Source organism: Cordyceps militaris (genome assembly GCF_000225605.1).
Source record: "Cordyceps militaris CM01 unplaced genomic scaffold CCM_S00002, whole genome shotgun sequence".
NCBI classification, from domain to species: Eukaryota; Fungi; Ascomycota; class Sordariomycetes; order Hypocreales; family Cordycipitaceae; genus Cordyceps; species Cordyceps militaris.
In genome coordinates, this window is record NW_006271970.1 from 5017457 (window position 1) to 5035418 (window position 17962).

Below are 17962 nucleotides of genomic sequence, written 5' to 3' on the forward strand. Positions count from 1 at the left end.
GTTGGCACCGATCTGCCATCCAGGCTTGGCCTAGAATGGCCGCTGCCCCGCACTCGTGCGCATCAACCAGCGAGCCTTGCATTCACAGCCTTTGATCCCTTTCCATCTTCGAAACCGCAGCACTGATCTCGCAGCCAAACGGCAAAAAGGCCCAAGTTAAACTCTACACTCCAGCCATTCTCCAATCCCCAGCTTGCGAAGCCCTCTGCGGCCGCCCGCCCTGGCCGTGGCATGTAACAATTCGACCCCGATTCAACCCCCCCTGCCAATCACTGTACAATGTCGCTTGCCAAGAGGAATAACGGTGAGTGCACATACACACACACACCCGCGGCAGCGGCCAAAACGCCCGAGCGGCGCCGGGACCGCCGCACCGGGTGCGCGTCGATTATGCAACATGACCGAACTGACGTGTGTCCTTCTCTTCAGGCTGCTTCGAGTGTCGGACGCGCCGCGTCATTTGCGACAAGGCCGAGCCCGAGTGCCTCAAGTGTCGGAAAAAGGGCATCAAGTGCTCCGGCCAGGGCATCGAGTGCCGCTTCAGCCCGTACATGCGCAAGCGGTCCAGCGCCGCCCGCGTGAAAGCCAGCACGGCCGCCGCCGCCGCCGCGCCCGGTGGTGCTGGGCCCGGCGCCCGCGACACGCCCGCCCGCGCCACATCCGAGAAGCAGTATCTGTGGGTCGATCCGGAGCCCATACCGGGTGCCGCCGCGCTCGTCGTGCCCAAGATGGGAGAGGACCCCGGTGCTGCGGACGCGCTCGCCGACGCGCCGGTATATCGGTCCTCGACGTCGCCCGCTTCGTCGACAAGCTCGCAGACAGATGAGGCGCCGGATCGGCACGACAAGGGCAAGCACACCGTGTCCTCGATTCGCACTTCCAGGACCGAGAACAGGTTGGTGGTGCGCCGGCCGTCGTATGTCAAGCGCGAGCCGTGGCCGTACGGGCCTGTTACCACCATTCAGACCATGTCGTCAGACTCGAGGTTCTTCTTTGACCATTGTACGTGGCGTCGCGCGTCAGGGATCTGCTTTCGGTACTAATCAGCATGTGCAATAGTCTCCAATTTCATCGCATCGAAAATGGTCGTGCTCGACTTCCACGGGAACGCATATCGGCAGATGATCCTGCCTCTGGCGACGCAGGACCCGATGGTTTCGCAGGCCGTCAGTGTCGTTTCCGCGTTCCACCTTTCGCAAGCAGTGCCCTCGCTCCGGATGCAGGCAGAGGTCAATCAGCACCGGGTGCTATCTAGGCTACGGCAGGCTGCGCTCAACCCGAACCCGGACCAGTTCTTCAAGCTGTCCAACTGGGTCACCATCCTCGTGCTCCTGGTGGGCGATACCATCACCGGCTCGAGCAACTACGTATATCTCCTCGATCTACTATCACAGCTGTCCCGAGCAGCCTTGTCGGACAAGTCACTCCCGGACAATGTCCGGGACTTTGTCCGACAACAAACACAAATGTAAGTTGTGGTCCGGTTCCTAGCGCGCATCGCCGCTCATATTCGTTTTTTCTTTTTCAGGTTTGAGTTATTCGGCACACCGCTCTCCAGCCCGCAGAAGGGGGTGGAGATGCTGCGCCGACGGTCTGTCGACTACCTCTCCTTCATGTCGTACTGTCCGTCCACGCCAGAGCAGCAAGTCTTTATCAACACAATGACCAGGGTCATAACAGAGGCGTGCCGCATCTTTGAAAGGAGGGCGGCAAGGACGGCGACGCCAGAATCCTCCACGGACTCGCTCGAGCGCATGCGCGACTTGGTCGTCGACATGGATCTCGAGACCGAGGGCAGCCACGCGCTCGTGTGGGCGTTCTTCATTGCCGCCGCCGAGAGCACGCGGCCGCAGCACCGCGAGTTCTTTGCGAGCCGGCTCAAGCAGCTCTTCTCCAACACGCGCTTCGGCAGCATCCCCGTGGCGCTCGACACGCTGCAGTACATCTGGAGCAAGAGCGACACCACCAGCTGGACCGATGTCGTGACGCGGGAGCGGCAGGTTTTGATTATGTGAACTGCTTTTAGCGACTGGCGTATGTTTTTTTTTCTTTTATCAATCTTCTTTGGGTCGGGAATAGCGCTTGATTTTTTAGTATATGAACGATGCAGATAGTACAAACCACCCAAATCAACTACCCAGAATGCGGATAGTTAAATTTTCGACCGGCCTATCAAATCAGCCCGTACACTCGCGGCCGCTCTCGTTCCTTCTTCGATGGCGCCATCGATGAAGCTGCGCCAGCCAGAGGCCCAGTCGGAGCTGGCAAAGAAGATGTTGCCCTGGCGGGCTCGGAGGTCCTCAAAGTGCGACGCCAGCAGACCCGGCGCGGGGAAGAACCTGTATGTACTCGCTACGTCAGAAATGTGTCTCCATCAAACATTTTCTCCCTTTTTAATACGTACCATGCGCCTTTTGCAAACTCGTCGCGTGACCAATTATGGAAAACCTGCCCTCTTCGGTCAGCAATCAATCGCCCCCCACGGCGGCACAGCTTGTAGTTGCGGATGGCACTCACCAAGCGTTCTACGTTCATGGGCGTGAAGCCGTGGAACTCGGCAATGGTTCGGTCAATGTCGTCTTCCGGGTGAAAGTGCTTGTGCTGGCCGCCAAACGCGACGACGTGCGTGTTGCCCGCCGGCGTCTCGCCGTCTCCAAACCCGTATATCAAGCCATTGTGCGGGTAACTAACGCCCGTAAACGAGCGCAACTCACGCTCGCGAATCTCAGCATGCACCTTGACGGTCTGGTTGACATGTCCCGTCCTCGCCGCCGCCGCCTTGCCCTCCTGCAGCGGCGGCTCGAACGCGACCGTATCCAGCACGTTGAGCGGCAGCGCGGAAATGACGCGCTTGGCCGCAAACGTCCTGCCGCTCCTCGTCGTGACCGTGACGGACCCCTGTGCGCCACCATCGCGGACCGCGGCGACGGGCTCGCTGAACGCATACGACAGGTTGCCCGACGCGAGGGCCTCGCCGAGAAAGCGCACGGCAAAGGAGGACTGGCCGGCGCGGAACTTGAAGCGCACGAGGTGGTTGACGCAGCCCTCGTACGTGTAGCCGCTGAGCGCCCACCAGTGCAGCATCTCGTAGAAGCTGGTGGTGGCGAGCGTCGCGCCGCTGCACAGCAGCACGAAGCCCTCGAGGCACAGCCGCTCGGTCGGCGTCAGCTGGCCGCCCATCTCGGCGAGCCGGTCCGCGACCGACATGCCGTCGAAGCGCCGGTCCGACGGCGAGAGGTGCGCGCTGTGCGGCATGGGCAGCGCGTCGCGGCCGTCCTTGCCGTCGACGTTGAACAGCTTGGCCAGGCCCGACTGCATCAAGGCGTCCTGTGATTTGGTTTTTTGCGAATGAGCTTCACTGTTGTCTACAGCAAGTGTGCTGGGGGGGGGAGGGCAAGTTTACCTCTTCCTCGTGGGTAAAGGACTGCGTGCCGCCCGTGCTAGCGAGCAGAAACTTGTTGATGCCGCGCGAAAAGTCGTACGAGCTCTCCAGCTCGTCCTGCATGCCGTACCTTGCGATTTCGCGCCAGACGGTCGCCTGGCCCCAGTACACCCACGTGCCGCCCATCTCGTACGGGTAGCCGTCAATGTTGGAGGACCACGAGCGGCCGCCGATGCGGTCGCGCGCTTCCAGCAGCAGCACTTTTAAGCCTTGGCCCGAGGTCAGTCCTTGTTTTTTACCCAGCAAAAGTACTCCCCCCCCCCAGCATGTAGGTACCTGCGACGCTGGCATCGCGCGCGGCGGTGAGGCCCGCGTAGCCGGCGCCCACGACAATGACGTCAAACTCGGTCGACGGCGACGACGACGACGACGCAATGTTGCTCGGCGGCTGGATGGCGCCGATGCAGGGCACGCCGGGGCGCAGGCCGTCGGCCTTTGTCCACGAGTAGCCGTCTCTCGATGCCATGACTTTGGCAGGCGCAAGAGAAAGAAAAGGAGGAAAAGGAGGAGAGAAGAAATGGCAACAGTGTGAGACGAAAAAGTGGTCAATGACGACAGCTAGATGCATAGCTACCTCTATATAGGTTAACACCCAGCGAGGACCATACAGCGACCTGTCGAGCCCCCCACGCCGCCGCCCCGAAACGCACACGAAATCAGCGGGATCGGTATGATTTCATCATTTGTTCCGGTTTCTCATGTCTGTTCCGCACTCGGATGCCGCTGTTCTTGGCCTCGCCCAATGGGGCAATTTTTCGAGATTGGGCGCAGACGAGGTGCCAAATGAAAATGCCGGGCGGCCCCTCCACCGAGACCCCGGGCGGAGCAAGACCGGCATCATGTCTTTTCTCAAAAAAGAGCCCTTCTTGGGCCATTGGCGGCCATTTTTTTCTCGCCGTCTAAGCATCTTTTTAAACTATCCTTGCTGCATGACGAGGGGAAGCGGGGATCCCTTGTCCTTCCCCCGCTCCCGATCTAAAGGACCGACCAGGCTGCAGGCTGGAGCGTCTCCAGTTTAGAAGCCTCGGGCGATCTCTGCTAGTGTTACGTTAAATTATGAAAAACGGTGTTGCTATTGAACTTCCCCAGGTAATCGCTGGTGGCTACATCGGTCAAGATGTGTACGTATGGCAATCGCATACCTGCTAGTTAGCCTCGAGCCACGTTGCCACACACCATCTTGGAGGGCGCGCCGGTGATCTCTGCCATGGTCGGACCAGCCGATTCTGTACAACCGCCCTCTTCCGTCTTCAGTACATCATGTAACTAGTGCGACGGCGCAACTGCGACTTGCAGGTCACGTTTTCCGCTGCCAAATGGCCATTAGTCTCTAGAAGGGGCCCTGTCCGCGGCTGACGCGCCACAATGTCACGGGCAGACAGCCGTACTTCATAAATGACGGCTCTCCTTTTCTCGTAACAAACCAGCACGCTGCCTCTTGCTGCTGCCGCTCACTTTTTTTATCGGCCTAAGCATCTTTATTCCTCCATTTTTCTTATCTACTTGCCTCGTCAGGGATAGCATGGCCCAGGTCGCGCACTCGACAGACGCACGCCATGGATCCTTGCAGCAGCGGCTGTCGACTCTGTCGACGCTCGCCATGGCATTTGCCATTTTAAAGTAGGCGCTTTTTGCTGCTTTCTGGTTGCCATTCCTGGCTTACATGGACTCCTTAGCACGTGGATTGCTCTCGCCGGCTCCATTGGGCTTATCCTACCGTCCGGTGGCTCCGTCGCCTTTCTCTACGGCTTCCTCTTCTGCGTCGCCTGCAGCTTCTGTGTCGTCGCCAGTCTGGGCGAGCTGGCCGCCATCTGGCCCACGGCCGGCGGTCAGTATCATTACGTATTCGCATTGTGCACCGAGAAATGGCGCAAGCCAGTGGTACGCAGAACACGATGCCCTCGGTCAGTTCGACAGCTAACGCCTAGTTTGTAGAGCTTCTTTGTCGGGTGGACAAACATTGCCGGCTGGCTCATCGTCGTCACTGTGCAAGGGTATTTTGCTGGCAAGTTTTCCGTCTTCACTTTGATGTGCGCGTTGCTGATTCCAATAGCACAATTCATTTCTGCGGCTATCGTTGTCGCCTCCAACGACTCGTACCAAATAACACCCGCACGCACATATGGCACCTTCCTGGCCGTCCTGACAGCCACGACCGCCATTAATATCTGGGGCAACAATATACTAGGAAGGTGGAATACCGGTGCTTGTAAGCGTTTGCCGACACATGGTGAAACTCCGCTGACCATGTAGTGTACTGGTCCGTCCTCGGTGTCGTGGTTCTCAGCGTGGTTCTGCTGGCCAAGTCTGCCAAAACTGACGCCGAATACGTCTTCACCGACTTTCAAAACGAAACCAAGTGGCCAGATGGTGTGGCTTGGCTCCTCGGTCTTCTGCAGTCAGCGCTCTCCCTCACCGCGTTTGACGTGGTCCTGCACATGACGGAGGAGATGCCGAATCCGAGACGCGACGCACCGCGCGCCTTGCTGTACACCATTGCCGTGGGCGGCGTGACGTAAGTCAACATTCTCGGTGCCAAATGTGTTCTTTCATGTACTAATTGAAAATAGAGGCCTCTTGTTTACTCTCGTCATTCTGTTCTGCTTGACAGACCCCGAGAGCATACTCACGTCTCCCAGCAACATGCCCATCGTGGCCATGGTTCTCCGCGACACGCAAAGCCGGGCAGCCGCTACCATCATCAGCCTGATGTTTAGTGTCTGTTTCATCAACGGCTCCAGCGCAAGCATCACCAGCGTCAGCCGGCTGCTGTTTGCCATGGCGCGCGACCGCGGCATCATTTTCCACGACTTCTTCGCGCACATTACGCCGCGCCTCAATGTTCCCGTTCGTGCCATCGTCTTCTGCTACGGCTTTAATGTCTGCTTTGGGCTGTTGTACCTGGGTCCGACCGTTGCGTTTAGTGCCTACGTGGCGTCTCTCGTCATCCTACTCAACTTATCCTATGCGGCGCCGACCATAATTGTCTTGATCCGGGGTCGACGATTGTTACAGGTATCCCAGCCGATGAAGGTGTTTCTATTACAGCCAACGCTCGGCATAGTCGTGAATGCTGTCTCCGTGCTGTTCCTCATTGTCACGTCAATAGTAAGGATATTCGATACATCTGTCAAGCAAAGGATCTAGCTAATTGAACTAGTTTTTCTGTTTCCCTACGTCACTCCCAGTCACGAGTAATAACATGAGTACGTTTACTGGCAGCTACAATATTCGCGGAACTAACAAATGCGGCAGATTACGTGTGTGTGGTGCTTGGCATATACGCAGTCATAGTGTCACTGCTCTGGCTACAGTGCCGCAACACATTTCTTGGACCTGTGAGTTCGCACTCGAGTATATGTCTGCTAGACACCACTGACTAAACATTGACTTTAGAACCTCGATAACATCGCAACCCAAGACCAAGACACAGCGTCTCCGCAGCTCGAAAAAGCCACCAGCTCCAGAGCAATGGTCGAGACGGTTGAGAATATCAAATAAATAATATAACCACGATATCACAATATAGTATAATTTAAACGATTTTAACGAATTTCGCGAATTTGCTATATATATTTCAAGCAGGAAATGTACGTTGTCTGAGATGGAACATTGTCTAATCCAGCACTAGCGATGGTCCAACCTACTAAATAATTACCGAGCGGCTTCCAGCTCAACGGTCTATAATTTTTTAAGCTTATGAACTTTCGTTCCACTAGGTTTTCATTTTCAAGTAGAACAAAAAAAACATTATTGGTAGTTGTGAATGGTCGACGCTGAAAGCGTGGAAGCTGCTTCACTTGCCCCGCACTGCCAAAACGCTTGTTTACTTTCGACGCCCCAAGCTTTCCCCTCTATCAAGCAAGCTGCAAACAGCATCTCCATAGCATCAATTCATCATGTTTGCAATACTACCAGACTTTACTCCGCGAGATGTGCGTCCACAATCCCATCTCTCTCCCATTCACATCTACTAACGCGCACCAGTCGCACTCACTATGGTACACGTCCACACGCGCCCCCATCCTCGGAGGCCTGCCCGACGGCCCTAGAAGCGGCGACGGCACGCATAACAACCACCACCACCATCAGGGCCCCCACGCGCAGCGCCATCGCGGCCACATTCTCGAGCGCACGGCGCTGGCGCGTCTCGCCGCCGACGAGGCGCACATGCAGCGACGCCGCACCAGCGTGCAAAACTTTGGCAGCACGTGGCTGAAGCCGCCAGGGCTCCCCAAGACGCTGCACCAGATGCGCGAGGAGAAGCGCGAGCAGGAGGAGCACCAGGAGGCGATGCGGCGGGAGCAGGTCGCGCAGGAGCTCGCCGAGGCCGAGGCCGAAGCGGCGGCTGAGGGCGACGAGGACGACGCCATGGACGACGTGCAGCTCGACGGCGCGCAGGACCTGGACGACGAGATCCCGGACGCGGATGATGACTTCGCGCTCGGCGGGGGAAGCGACAGCGAAGAGGAGGAGGAGGGCGACGAGGAGGAGGAGGAAGAGGCGGACGTGAGCGCGGCCGAGGAAGCGCTGCGGGAGGAGCGCCGCAACGACCTCATGGCGGCGCGCATGCGCATGTCCGACGACGCCTTCCGCGAGGCGCTCGTCCGCGGCGACCCCGACGGCGACGACATGTACGGCGGCGGGGCGGAGGAGCTCGACGCGCAGGACCAGGGTCAGATGCTCGACGAGGAGGATTTCGCGCCGAGCTCCCTGCTCGACGACGGCGCCGCCGGCGACGTCGACCTGGGCATGGACGCCAACCTCGACGACGACATCCCCGAGGACGCGTACGATGCGGGCTACGAGCACACCGACTCGGACGCCGCCCTGTCCAGCGACGACAACCACCACCCCCCGAGCTCGGACGACGGTCATGTCGGGTTTGCGCCGCGCACGGCACCGCTCGGCCCGCCGCAGAGCCCCACGCTGCGCGCGCACCGACGGTCTGTGACGGCCGCCGGAGGGCCCCGGTCGAGCATGGACTTGAGCGCCTTCTTGTCCCAGGACGAGAGCAGCTTCATGGATAGCAGCCCAGCGCAAGTACGACGGAACATGCGCGGCTGAGACGCCGGACCTTGTGTGTCTGGCATTGCACTGAATGATACCCGTCCCAACGAGGACAGTAGTAGCGTTATACAATAGATATTAGTTTTACCCCATGTCAGATGCATCATGCCTTCTTCGGCGCCGTGTGTGTGTGAATGGGTTCGTTCTCATTCATAGTGTACAATACATGTAATCCGTCAAAAAAAAAGGCAGGGCTCCTTCCCAGTGGCGTATAATTATACTCAAATGCAATGTCAAAAGAGGAAAAAGTCCCAGAACGCCGTACAAGAACATGATGCAAAAAAAAAAAGTGTTTCTCAAGCCCCCCTCTGTTAACATTTTTGGCTTTCCTCCGCGCGCCTCATACGTTCTAGAACAGCCAGACATAGGTAAAGACCAGAACGACGGCGAGGAAGAAGAGCAGCCAGACCTTCCACGGGATGCCTGAGCGCTGGGCCATGAGCAGCATCCTGTTCATGGTGCCGCGCAGGCGCAGACGGGTCTGGTCAAACGTGTTGTTCATCTTTTCCGCCAGCGCCGACGAATCGCGAATCTCGTCGCCAATGGCCACCGTCATCTGTTTGTTTTTTTGACAAAATTCCCTCGTTAGCCGCCCGCCTCGATTCGCCAAAAAAAAAAAAAAACGTACATCCTTTAGTACCCGCACCTTGCCCAGGATCCCCGCCACCTGGTCGTCATTTTGGCTCTCGAGCTCGTTGAGCACCGCGTCGCTGTACTGGCCCTTTTGGTTGGGCGTCGCCGACCGGTAGCCGGCCGGCGGCCCGCCGCCGAGGTTCGGGTTGCCGTAGGCGCTGTAGCTGTTGTACGGCGAGGGGCTGCCGGTGTTGCTGCTGCCGCTATTGTTGTTGTTGTTGTAGCCGTAGCCGCCCGCGGGGCTGCCGCCGCGTCGGCTCGCGTCGCCGCCGCCCGAGTAGCCTTCGAAGAGGGCGCTGCGGGAGTCGCGCTGGTGGAGGCCGCCGAACCTGCTGTAGTTATTGCGCGGGTTAGTTCTGCGTTGTTCTTTCGTTGGAAGGGGCTTCGGCTGCGTTTTCTGCGTCGGCAAAAGGTCGCGTCGGGTTCTGCGCATGAGGTCATGACGCAGTTGGGATTTCCGTATTTTAAACGGTGACCAAACCCCGGGAGTTCGTGCGGTGAACCAGTTCGTACCTTTGCGCCATGTTGTCGGCCAAGTGTGGCGAGTGTATGGCAGGAAAAATAAAACGCCAATGTTTCTGAAAATACCTGGGAGAAAGGTTGTCGAGGGAGGGAAAAGGACAGCAATGAACAAGAATCATAAAAAAATTAATCGGCGGCGTATCGCTACCGCCCCCCTCCCCTTTAATGGATCCCTGGGCGGGTGGTGCATGTCACTAAAGTGCGGCATCAGCCGCCTAAAACCAGCGAACAAACAGGTGGCATCTCCAACCCCTCGCCCCCGTTTCATTGGCTGTGTGGCGATTTCGTTGATGTGAACAGATGGCCCTTTGATTTGGATCAGCAAATGTCATTAATTTTTTGTAGGTACCAATCATGTTGTGAAGTTAGTACAAGTGCATGTTGATCATTAGGTCATGCACCACATCACTGTAGCTACAGAATGATTTTCTCCCCAAAGCCATCTACAAGAACCATCACGAGAGTTCGACATCGGAGCCATGTAAGAGCCGAGCTCAGCTACACACCACCACCCCTCTTCAAACGTCCTCCGCTAGCTCCATCGTCGTCTTTACAAGGCTGTTGGCCCCATCCTCTACAGGTTGTGGCTCGGGCCCAAAATACCACATGGCGTCATCGTCACCGCTCCGCGGCCTCGTCAGCATAACCTCCAGCGGCTGCCGGCGCAAGTTGCGCGCGAACCAGAAATTGACCAGCCCATGCGCGCCTCGCAGGTAGACCTTGTACGCGCCGCCGCACGCGCCGCCCGGCATCGCGTCCAGCACTCGGACCTGCGTTTGCAGTTGTGCGGCGGCTCTCCGTACCCTAGAGCGCCGGCACCAAATGTCGTCGAGCGTCTGTATCGTGTCGGCGTCCAGGATGAGGCAGAAAACGTAGCGCATGTCGCCGCCGTGCGGGTTGCCTTGCATCTGCATGATCCAGCTCTGGAATCTGCTCCGCATGGTGTCGACGCTGGCCTCGTTCAGACCGTCGTACGTACTTAGAACCTCCATACTGTATCGTGCAAACAGCTCGTCTCCAGGCTGGACGGTGCGCCGGGTTTTCCGCAACGACGGCCACATTTTGGTTGGTGCTAAATCATCGAGACGCACGTAATCTCTTCGATATGCATATGGCTGCTTGGCCCCCAAGTCTGCCTGCACGGCGTCGTTGATACACGCCAGCGCATTGAGCAGTTGCTGCCGAGGTGCTTTGTAGTCGATGCGAACAATCGTGATTCCCCAGGTCGCCGGGCGGAGCTGGTTGCCAAGTGACAGCACCTGGAACAGGCGATAGTCGTTGTCCTTCATGTTAATGTTGTATCGTAACTGATTAGTCCATGGCGCGTGCCGAGTATACTCGTCCTCGTCTGAAGAGTTTGCCATCGCTGCGTAGTAACTAGGTAGTCACGGTTTGCGCCCTTGGTAGTTTAAGCAGGTTCTCTTGGCAATCGATGGTGAATTGAGAGTAATGCAGAATCAATAGCGTAGGGTTATTGGTGGGTGGGAATGGAGTAGTCATGTCCAGTTGCTCGGTATGAAGCAGCTACGCCCCAGTTACTCACATCCTGCTCACATTGCTGGCGCGCGCGACACTCTAGTTTGCATGGTAGTATAATGTATTGCGCGTGCTAATTTGACTGAATAATAGCTATGCCAACGTCCTTCATCAAATGATTTGTTTTTGGTTTTAACTGTAATGTTTCCTGGTGCACCGTGTATAATGCAAAAAAGTCATGCCTCTCTAAAGGTGACGGGCACACCGCCACCATGAACTCGTCGCTACTTGGTACTTTTCTTCGTCTTTGCAAGTCCCCTTGCTCACTCTACAATCGGAACAGAGTCAACAACACATTTTAACCAGACATCTCCGTGTCCTGAGCCGGGGGCTGAAAGTCCTCGTCATCCTCGTCGTCCTCGTCGTCGGCGGGGTTCTCGGCGGCAGCTTTAGCAAAGTCAATCTTGGCGCCACGGGTTCGACGGCCGCCCTCAACAATGTTGTCAAGGTCGACCTCTTCGGCGCCGTCCTCAATGTCTTCTATAGCAAGCTAGGAGTTAGTATTGGTCATCTCGCCATCGCTCGTCGCAACGTGTGGCGCGTTCAAGTCGTACCTCCGTCGTTCTCGTTCTGTCGCGAGTTAGTACAAAATTTTCTCAGTTTAGTACGAAGAGAATGTAGTCACCTCGCCTTCAAAGTCTTCATCATCATCATCGTCGTCGTCATCTTCATCATCGTCATCCTCGTCCGTTGGGGCGTTGTCGTGCACGCGCTGCGCGGTCTTGCCCTTGCCCTTCTCCTCGGCGAAGGCTCCGGTGGCGGTATCGCGGGGGTTGGTGACGCCGTCCGACATGGTGAGTGTGCAGTTGGTGTTGTGCGAAAAAGAGAGGTGATTTCGTTAGGAGGAAAAGAGAACCTGGCGGGCAAATTGGAGCAAAATAGAGAGTTGGGGGGAGCAAACGCGAGAATGGACTAATAGGCGCCTGGGATTTTAAGTGCCTAGGAAAAAGCACTGTTCAACATCTGTTTGGTCTGCGTAGCAACGCCGCTAGTCCCGACTGAGATAAGAGCTGCTGGAGCTGCACGTGACGGGCTGCCCTTGCTGTTACTATCTGATGGATTCGATGCCGTTGGGTTAATTGTAACTACAATGGCTAGGTGAATTGGATCTGGAGACAGCCGAAGCAGAGGAGGATCTTGTGCGGAACCGAGATTGTTACACTTCCACAAGGATAGGTCATACCGAAGGCCCTTCAAACCACGTTCATAGCGTAACCTGCACCAAATATCTGGTGCACAGACAAATCCAACGCCGAAAAGCAATGCTTCATGTATTATGTATACCGATTCGATGTAGCCGTCTATTTCTCTGCGCCGCCGCCGCTCACAGCGATAAATAAGACAATCATACCCACCCACCAGTACCTGCGTGTCCACGTTAGCATAGCTTCGTCCAGAGTACTTGATCACGGCAAGCACATACTTTTGCAGCAGCGTCTTTTCCTGCGGCTCCTCGCGCTTGCCCTCGGGGTTGAGCACCACGGGCTTGTTGAGCGCTGGCTGCGTGCCCCGCGTCTCCGGGAGTAGCACGACCTGCGGGCCAAAGTCGCGCGTGTGGCCGGCGTCAATCTGGACGCCCTTGAGCGTCGCGCTGACCACGGCGCCGTGCGCGTCCACAGACACCAGAAAGTTGGGCGCGAAGCCCTTGTCAAAGTTGGCGACCGAGGCCACCGTCGTGCCCGACGACCACGTCTTGGTCGTCACGTCGTAGACGCCGATGCGCACCGTCGACGTGCCGTCTGGCAGGTCCGGCGCCTCGTAGGTGAGCACCTCGGCGGTGGCCGGCGTGACCACGTCGTAGGCGACTTCGGCGAGGGGGCTCGGTTTGCTGCCGCCCTGTACGGGCTGGACGTAGATGTGCGCGGTGCGTGGCGCGGCCGCGGCCAGCGTGGCCGCGCAGATTGCCCCGAAGAGCGCAGCGAATCGCATCGTGAGCTCGATTGAGTCGTGTGGGATGCGATGGATAGAATGGCGATCGGGCCGGCTGGAGGACGATGGCACACGTTGTCGATGAAGCAAGTTGGTGCGTGCTTGGAGCGAAGTCGCCAGGAAGTGTGGCTGCAAAATATTGCCTGTGGCGCAGCTCCGTGTTGGTCATCGCCGAGTGGCTTCAATACACCGCCTGAACATCAAACAAAAGTCCAAAAAATGCTTGGATTTAATTTGGGCTTCTGTGTAATTCACCAAGGAACATAAAAAAATGTTTCAGACGTCATGAAATTCTGCCGTTGTGCTTTTTCTGGGGGAAACCGCGTCTGTTCCTTTCTGATGTACACCAGCTGTGACAAGCTACGCTACCCTATACCATCATCGCGATAAAACGAGACTTACTTGATGTCAGCGGTCAATTCAAACGTACATTTAGCTCAGCCGCCGGATATTGACCCCGGTACCTAGCTATTAATGCGATGGCTGTTGCAGATAAATGCCGGTCTTGCAGCTGCAGCAGCATGCACGATCGTGGGAAGCAGAGTGCGATGTAGCGTTTGCCTCCAGCCAATCAGCATCTCAGACCTGGCCGTCAGAAGCACAGCTTCCCAGATACAGTTTCCCAGATACCTTCGCGGCGCGGCCAACCTAATAATACACATAGTATATATCGATTGGGTAGCTAGATCGTGGTATGCGTGGCCAGCTGGTGATGTAGCGCCAACATGAAAAAAAACGAAAATCAAGGCTGTGTAGTGGCACCTCTACTTGCGCTTGTACAGAGCATTGCTGACACTCTCTGCCATCGACTGCCAGCTTCAACTACGCCATCTTCAAATACGAACAGGAACTGCTCAAACGCCACCGCCCGACGTGCGTTGGCAGTTAGACTAATGCGCATACAGAGCGGAAGGGATGTTGCAGCCTCAGCATGACCTCTGGATCCACGCGGGCCGACGCTCCGGACACGCGAAAAACGTCAAATTTTCCATTTCATCTCTCCAATTCCACCAAGCAAAGGCACCTCACGTTTCTCGGGGGACGTAGCTGCGCCTTCACTCGGTTGCCGGCCTGTTGTCACAGACCAACGGAGAAGTGAAGGGCGGTCGGGATGGACGATAGCCCTCTGCGGAAGAGCCAAACAGAAATATCCAAGAACCTAGGAGGAGAGCGACATACTTATGCCCAAAGTCGGCATAGTAATGTGTTTCAGCCAACTTAGCAGCTGCAGCCCAAAATACAATGACGGCGTCGATGTAATCCGATTTGAGCATGCTAGTTACCGCGGCACGTCGCCGAAGACCGAAGCCCTTCCCAGAACGGGTACTGATGGCAAAGCTGAATGCAAATATACGAGGTCCTGCATGGTGCTGAGCGCCGTCAGAAGCAGAACCGTCGGGAGCAGTGTCTTCCGCTCGGCCCGCGAGAAGTGCTCCTGGCGGGTCAGCGCAATGACGTGCCCAATGGGCAGGGCAGGCGGCGAGTGCGTCATGGCCAGCTTCTCGTGCCATGCCCCTTCGGAACGTCTCGGCATGGCGCCGCTACGACTGATGAGAGCTCAGAGCGCGTGGTCGGGGATTGCTTCACCGGCGACGAGGCCCACGATCTGGAAGCGGAGCGCGTCAAATCAAACACGGTCCTGTCGGTCAGTCAGGTTCACCTTGACGTTCGGCCGGACCAACGGTGATGCGAGCGGCCGCTGGTCCACGACCGACGGCGGGGAGGAAAAAGCTGCGTTGGAAGCTGAGGCTGACAGCGGCGACGCCGGGCGATCTGTTGACATCTTGCCATAGCCCTCACAGACCCTCTCACCTGAGGCGGAGCGCATGCAAGCTGGGCTTGATCTTTGTCGCACTTTTTCTTCGTCTGCAGGTGTAGACGGCGACACATGTGAGCGGAAAGAACTTTCTTTCTTGTTTATGGCCGGCGGGTGGAGAGGCAACAGGGATGCCTGTTTCCGGTCTTTTATTTGAGGGCCCAAGACCTTTGGCGCGCCTTGGTGGTGGCCGCCGGCGAGGGCTTCTGCTGCGCAGACCCGGTTCGCGCACGCCCGGGGGGGGGGCTGCCCAGATGGACAGGGCCCCTGCATTCCCCCCTGACACAAAACTTTATTTAGCTCTTCTCACTAGTTTTGGGGCGCCGCGATTGGGTCATTGTTCGTCGAGTTGGCCTTTTACCAAGAATATAGTAACTAGGGGTGGAGTCGTTACCGAGCGGTGGTTCATGCGGTCGGTGCTAATAGAAGCCATGACGGGGCAGCGCACATCGGGATTATGCATGGAATCCTCTAAGAAGGTTCATATTCGATGTCGATAGGCCCGAAAAAAGTAAGAAGAAAATTTCGCTGGTGGTTGAGTGAGTTGCGAGAAACAGGCTGCCTGGCTTGGCTCTAAATTCTCGGCTATAGACTTTATTAGTAAGACGGACAGCTCAGGCTGGAACAGTAACGCTGCCGGGTTGTGATTTATCCGTACAAACGCCCTACATCCTACATCCATCCCCGTGGCCATCAAGCCATCACCATGAGCAGTAATTGCCAATCTAGCCATCTTCTCCTCATATGTATTCATTCTTGGCGCCAAAACTAGACTTATTATTTATGCGGCCACCAATTTGCTCCTATGCGATAGCCCGCCATTGTCGGCCCATCGACATAACTCCTCTCAGCTTGCAAGCTTTTGCTGATTTCCGCGCCCCGATTCATGCAGAGCGGCATCATACCGAATGTCGATTTGTTTCAGTGCCAGAACGATGACCCCACCGACAAAAGAACCATGGGCAGCAGGTATACTATTACCTGTGTGAGCGGCCTGTCCACTGCCGTCCGGCCCAATCATGGCAATGTTTTGGTGCCGTGGACTCGGCGCGCGCGGCATTGGAGAGCCTCCCGGCGGCCTGTGGCATCAGACGCACCCCCCCTCAGCCTGCCAGGGCTCACAAAACTGGGCAAGCCTGCATGTTGATTCACGGGCTGCGTTTATTTTTGGGTTGCCTCTAGGCCTGAATCAGCATAGAGTGTGCCACACCAAAGACCGTTCCCAACTGGCTTTGACCTACATTGCTCGGATGATGCGCAGCTTGGCCTGGGGCACGGCCGTGGGCTGCCCGCTCACAACAAGGAATATCCTGCCCCTTGATTAACCTCTTTGGGCATGGTACTTAGGCGGAAACCGCTACTGCAATTTTATCTGCTGTATGCGAACCTGAAAATATGCTCATCGAAGATCTCGCACAACACACCAGCCCCGTCTTGTGGCCGACAACACGTCCTGCGTCAGTAACTCGCTCCCATTGTGGCCATTGCCCGATCATCTCAGGCATATCGTAAAAGATGGTCTGCCAGGACTTCCAAGAGTTGATCATTACAATACGTCGCCGGCTTTCATGCATGGCTGCAGCGTGATGGAGGCCCGAGAAGGAAGCGGAGTGGAATAACACCAACATAATGCCATTGTCAATGCGCCAGTTAACTTTATGAGCTTGTTTCCTGGAGAACAGACAATGTGTCTAGCGCACACCTGCTCTAGTATCCTAAAACGAACGCCCGAGCTCATGCTTCAGTCCACCTTGTTAGCGAAATAGCCAGCTCGGGTAACCTCACCGTTTCCTGGATCATGCTTGGACGCGGCCCCGTCTCGGTGGCGATGGCCTTGGCTTTTGCCTGTTTGTGGCTCAACGGCCAACCATATAAACCAATTGGCCTTCCGTCTCATCACAATCTGCATCTCATCAACTTCTGCATTGACGGTTAGAGGAAGAGCCCAGCGTCTGCAGCACTCAGTCGTTATTCTTTCATTCACGTTCACCAGGGCTTATACATTCGTTTCTATTCTCCCGTGCTACTAACCTAGATTGTCTGCCATGGCTCCCGCCCGCAGCATTCTTGCGGTTGCGCTTGCCGCGCTGCTCGGAGTCTCCCAGGCTTCTTACACCGAGCAGCCCGCCTGCCCCAAACCGTTCACGCCTTTCCAGTGCGCTGGCTGCGTTGCCTCCAAGGATGGCAGCAACCCCTTCGACTTCCGCTCCAATGCTGATCAGAGCTCCATGACTGTTGCCAAGTGTACTGCTGTTTGCAAGGGTACGTGACGGGACAACATCGACATGACCATAACAATGCTAACAACAATCTAGGTAACTCTTACCGTTATGCTGCTCTCACCTACTACGGTGTCTGCTACTGTGGTAACGTCGAGGGTGGACAGCAGGTCCACGTCAGCCAGTGCAACTACAAGTGCAGCGGTGATTCTTCCGAGTCTTGTGGTGGCCAGAACGCCTTCTCCGTCTGGGAGGATCCCACCTTCGGCAAGGGCCCCGAGGAGGTTACCACCGCCGACTACCAATCTCAGGGCTGCTACACCGATAACGGCAGCCACGGCCGCACTCTCGGCCACCCTTTCACCGTTTCCGCTCTGACCCCCGACAAGTGTATCTCCGCCTGCAAGACCGAAGGCTACGCCTACGCCGGTGTTGAGTACGGTGGCGAGTGCTGGTGCGACTCCAACCTCAACCCGTACGCCACCAAGGCCGCCGACTCGGAGTGCAACAAGCCCTGCAACGGCGACAGCTCCAAGACCTGCGGCGGCAGCGGCCGCATCAACGTCTACTTCGCCAAGGACCTCGCCTCGACTGAGCCCTGCACGGTTGGCCCCAACCCGTCTTCCAGCGTCGGCCCCTCTAGCTCTGCCACCCCGACCGGCCCCAGCACCGGCGTGCCCACCGGCCCTAGCACCGGCACTGGCAGCAGCACCGGCCCCGCCACCTCTTCCACCGGCACTGCCACCGAGCCTACTTCTTCGGGCCCTGCTACCACTACTGGCACGGCTGAGCCTA

At 56.9% G+C, this 17962-nt stretch overlaps 9 protein-coding genes across 9 annotated transcripts; 4 read left to right on the forward strand and 5 right to left on the reverse strand.

Annotated features, from left to right (window-relative positions):
• Positions 1 to 279: 279 nt before the first annotated feature.
• CCM_03496 (Fungal transcriptional regulatory protein) lies at positions 280 to 2015 on the forward strand (the record flags this gene model as incomplete). Its single annotated transcript, XM_006668647.1, has 4 exons — positions 280 to 304; positions 430 to 1002; positions 1048 to 1468; positions 1529 to 2015. 4 exons carry the CDS (start codon positions 280 to 282, stop codon positions 2013 to 2015), a joined length of 1506 nt encoding a protein of 501 aa, XP_006668710.1.
• A 137-nt stretch (positions 2016 to 2152) lies between these two features.
• CCM_03497 (monoamine oxidase N) lies at positions 2153 to 3908 on the reverse strand (the record flags this gene model as incomplete). Its single annotated transcript, XM_006668648.1, has 4 exons — positions 2153 to 2339; positions 2405 to 3327; positions 3404 to 3651; positions 3719 to 3908. The coding sequence occupies 4 exons, from the start codon at positions 3906 to 3908 to the stop codon at positions 2153 to 2155; spliced, it is 1548 nt and encodes a 515-aa protein (XP_006668711.1).
• A 1056-nt stretch (positions 3909 to 4964) lies between these two features.
• CCM_03498 (amino acid/polyamine transporter I) lies at positions 4965 to 6943 on the forward strand (the record flags this gene model as incomplete). Its single annotated transcript, XM_006668649.1, has 8 exons — positions 4965 to 5062; positions 5119 to 5323; positions 5378 to 5651; positions 5696 to 5957; positions 6013 to 6550; positions 6603 to 6648; positions 6698 to 6780; positions 6839 to 6943. 8 exons carry the CDS (start codon positions 4965 to 4967, stop codon positions 6941 to 6943), a joined length of 1611 nt encoding a protein of 536 aa, XP_006668712.1.
• A 398-nt stretch (positions 6944 to 7341) lies between these two features.
• CCM_03499 (uncharacterized protein) lies at positions 7342 to 8509 on the forward strand (the record flags this gene model as incomplete). The annotated part of the gene is made up of 2 exons (XM_006668650.1): positions 7342 to 7377; positions 7430 to 8509. The coding sequence occupies 2 exons, from the start codon at positions 7342 to 7344 to the stop codon at positions 8507 to 8509; spliced, it is 1116 nt and encodes a 371-aa protein (XP_006668713.1).
• A 352-nt stretch (positions 8510 to 8861) lies between these two features.
• CCM_03500 (ER-golgi SNARE complex subunit Bet1, putative) lies at positions 8862 to 9669 on the reverse strand (the record flags this gene model as incomplete). The annotated part of the gene is made up of 3 exons (XM_006668651.1): positions 8862 to 9068; positions 9141 to 9474; positions 9659 to 9669. 3 exons carry the CDS (start codon positions 9667 to 9669, stop codon positions 8862 to 8864), a joined length of 552 nt encoding a protein of 183 aa, XP_006668714.1.
• A 516-nt stretch (positions 9670 to 10185) lies between these two features.
• Positions 10186 to 11031, reverse strand: CCM_03501 (uncharacterized protein; the record flags this gene model as incomplete). Its single annotated transcript, XM_006668652.1, has 1 exon — positions 10186 to 11031. One exon carries the CDS (start codon positions 11029 to 11031, stop codon positions 10186 to 10188), a length of 846 nt encoding a protein of 281 aa, XP_006668715.1.
• Positions 11032 to 11501: 470 nt separating this feature from the next.
• Positions 11502 to 11996, reverse strand: CCM_03502 (Histone chaperone domain CHZ; the record flags this gene model as incomplete). The annotated part of the gene is made up of 3 exons (XM_006668653.1): positions 11502 to 11683; positions 11758 to 11773; positions 11829 to 11996. 3 exons carry the CDS (start codon positions 11994 to 11996, stop codon positions 11502 to 11504), a joined length of 366 nt encoding a protein of 121 aa, XP_006668716.1.
• A 508-nt stretch (positions 11997 to 12504) lies between these two features.
• On the reverse strand, positions 12505 to 13132 carry CCM_03503 (uncharacterized protein; the record flags this gene model as incomplete). Its single annotated transcript, XM_006668654.1, has 2 exons — positions 12505 to 12568; positions 12627 to 13132. 2 exons carry the CDS (start codon positions 13130 to 13132, stop codon positions 12505 to 12507), a joined length of 570 nt encoding a protein of 189 aa, XP_006668717.1.
• A 2522-nt stretch (positions 13133 to 15654) lies between these two features.
• On the forward strand, positions 15655 to 16095 carry CCM_03504 (uncharacterized protein; the record flags this gene model as incomplete). The annotated part of the gene is made up of 2 exons (XM_006668655.1): positions 15655 to 15661; positions 15800 to 16095. The coding sequence occupies 2 exons, from the start codon at positions 15655 to 15657 to the stop codon at positions 16093 to 16095; spliced, it is 303 nt and encodes a 100-aa protein (XP_006668718.1).
• Between the last annotated feature and the right edge of the window lie 1867 nt (positions 16096 to 17962).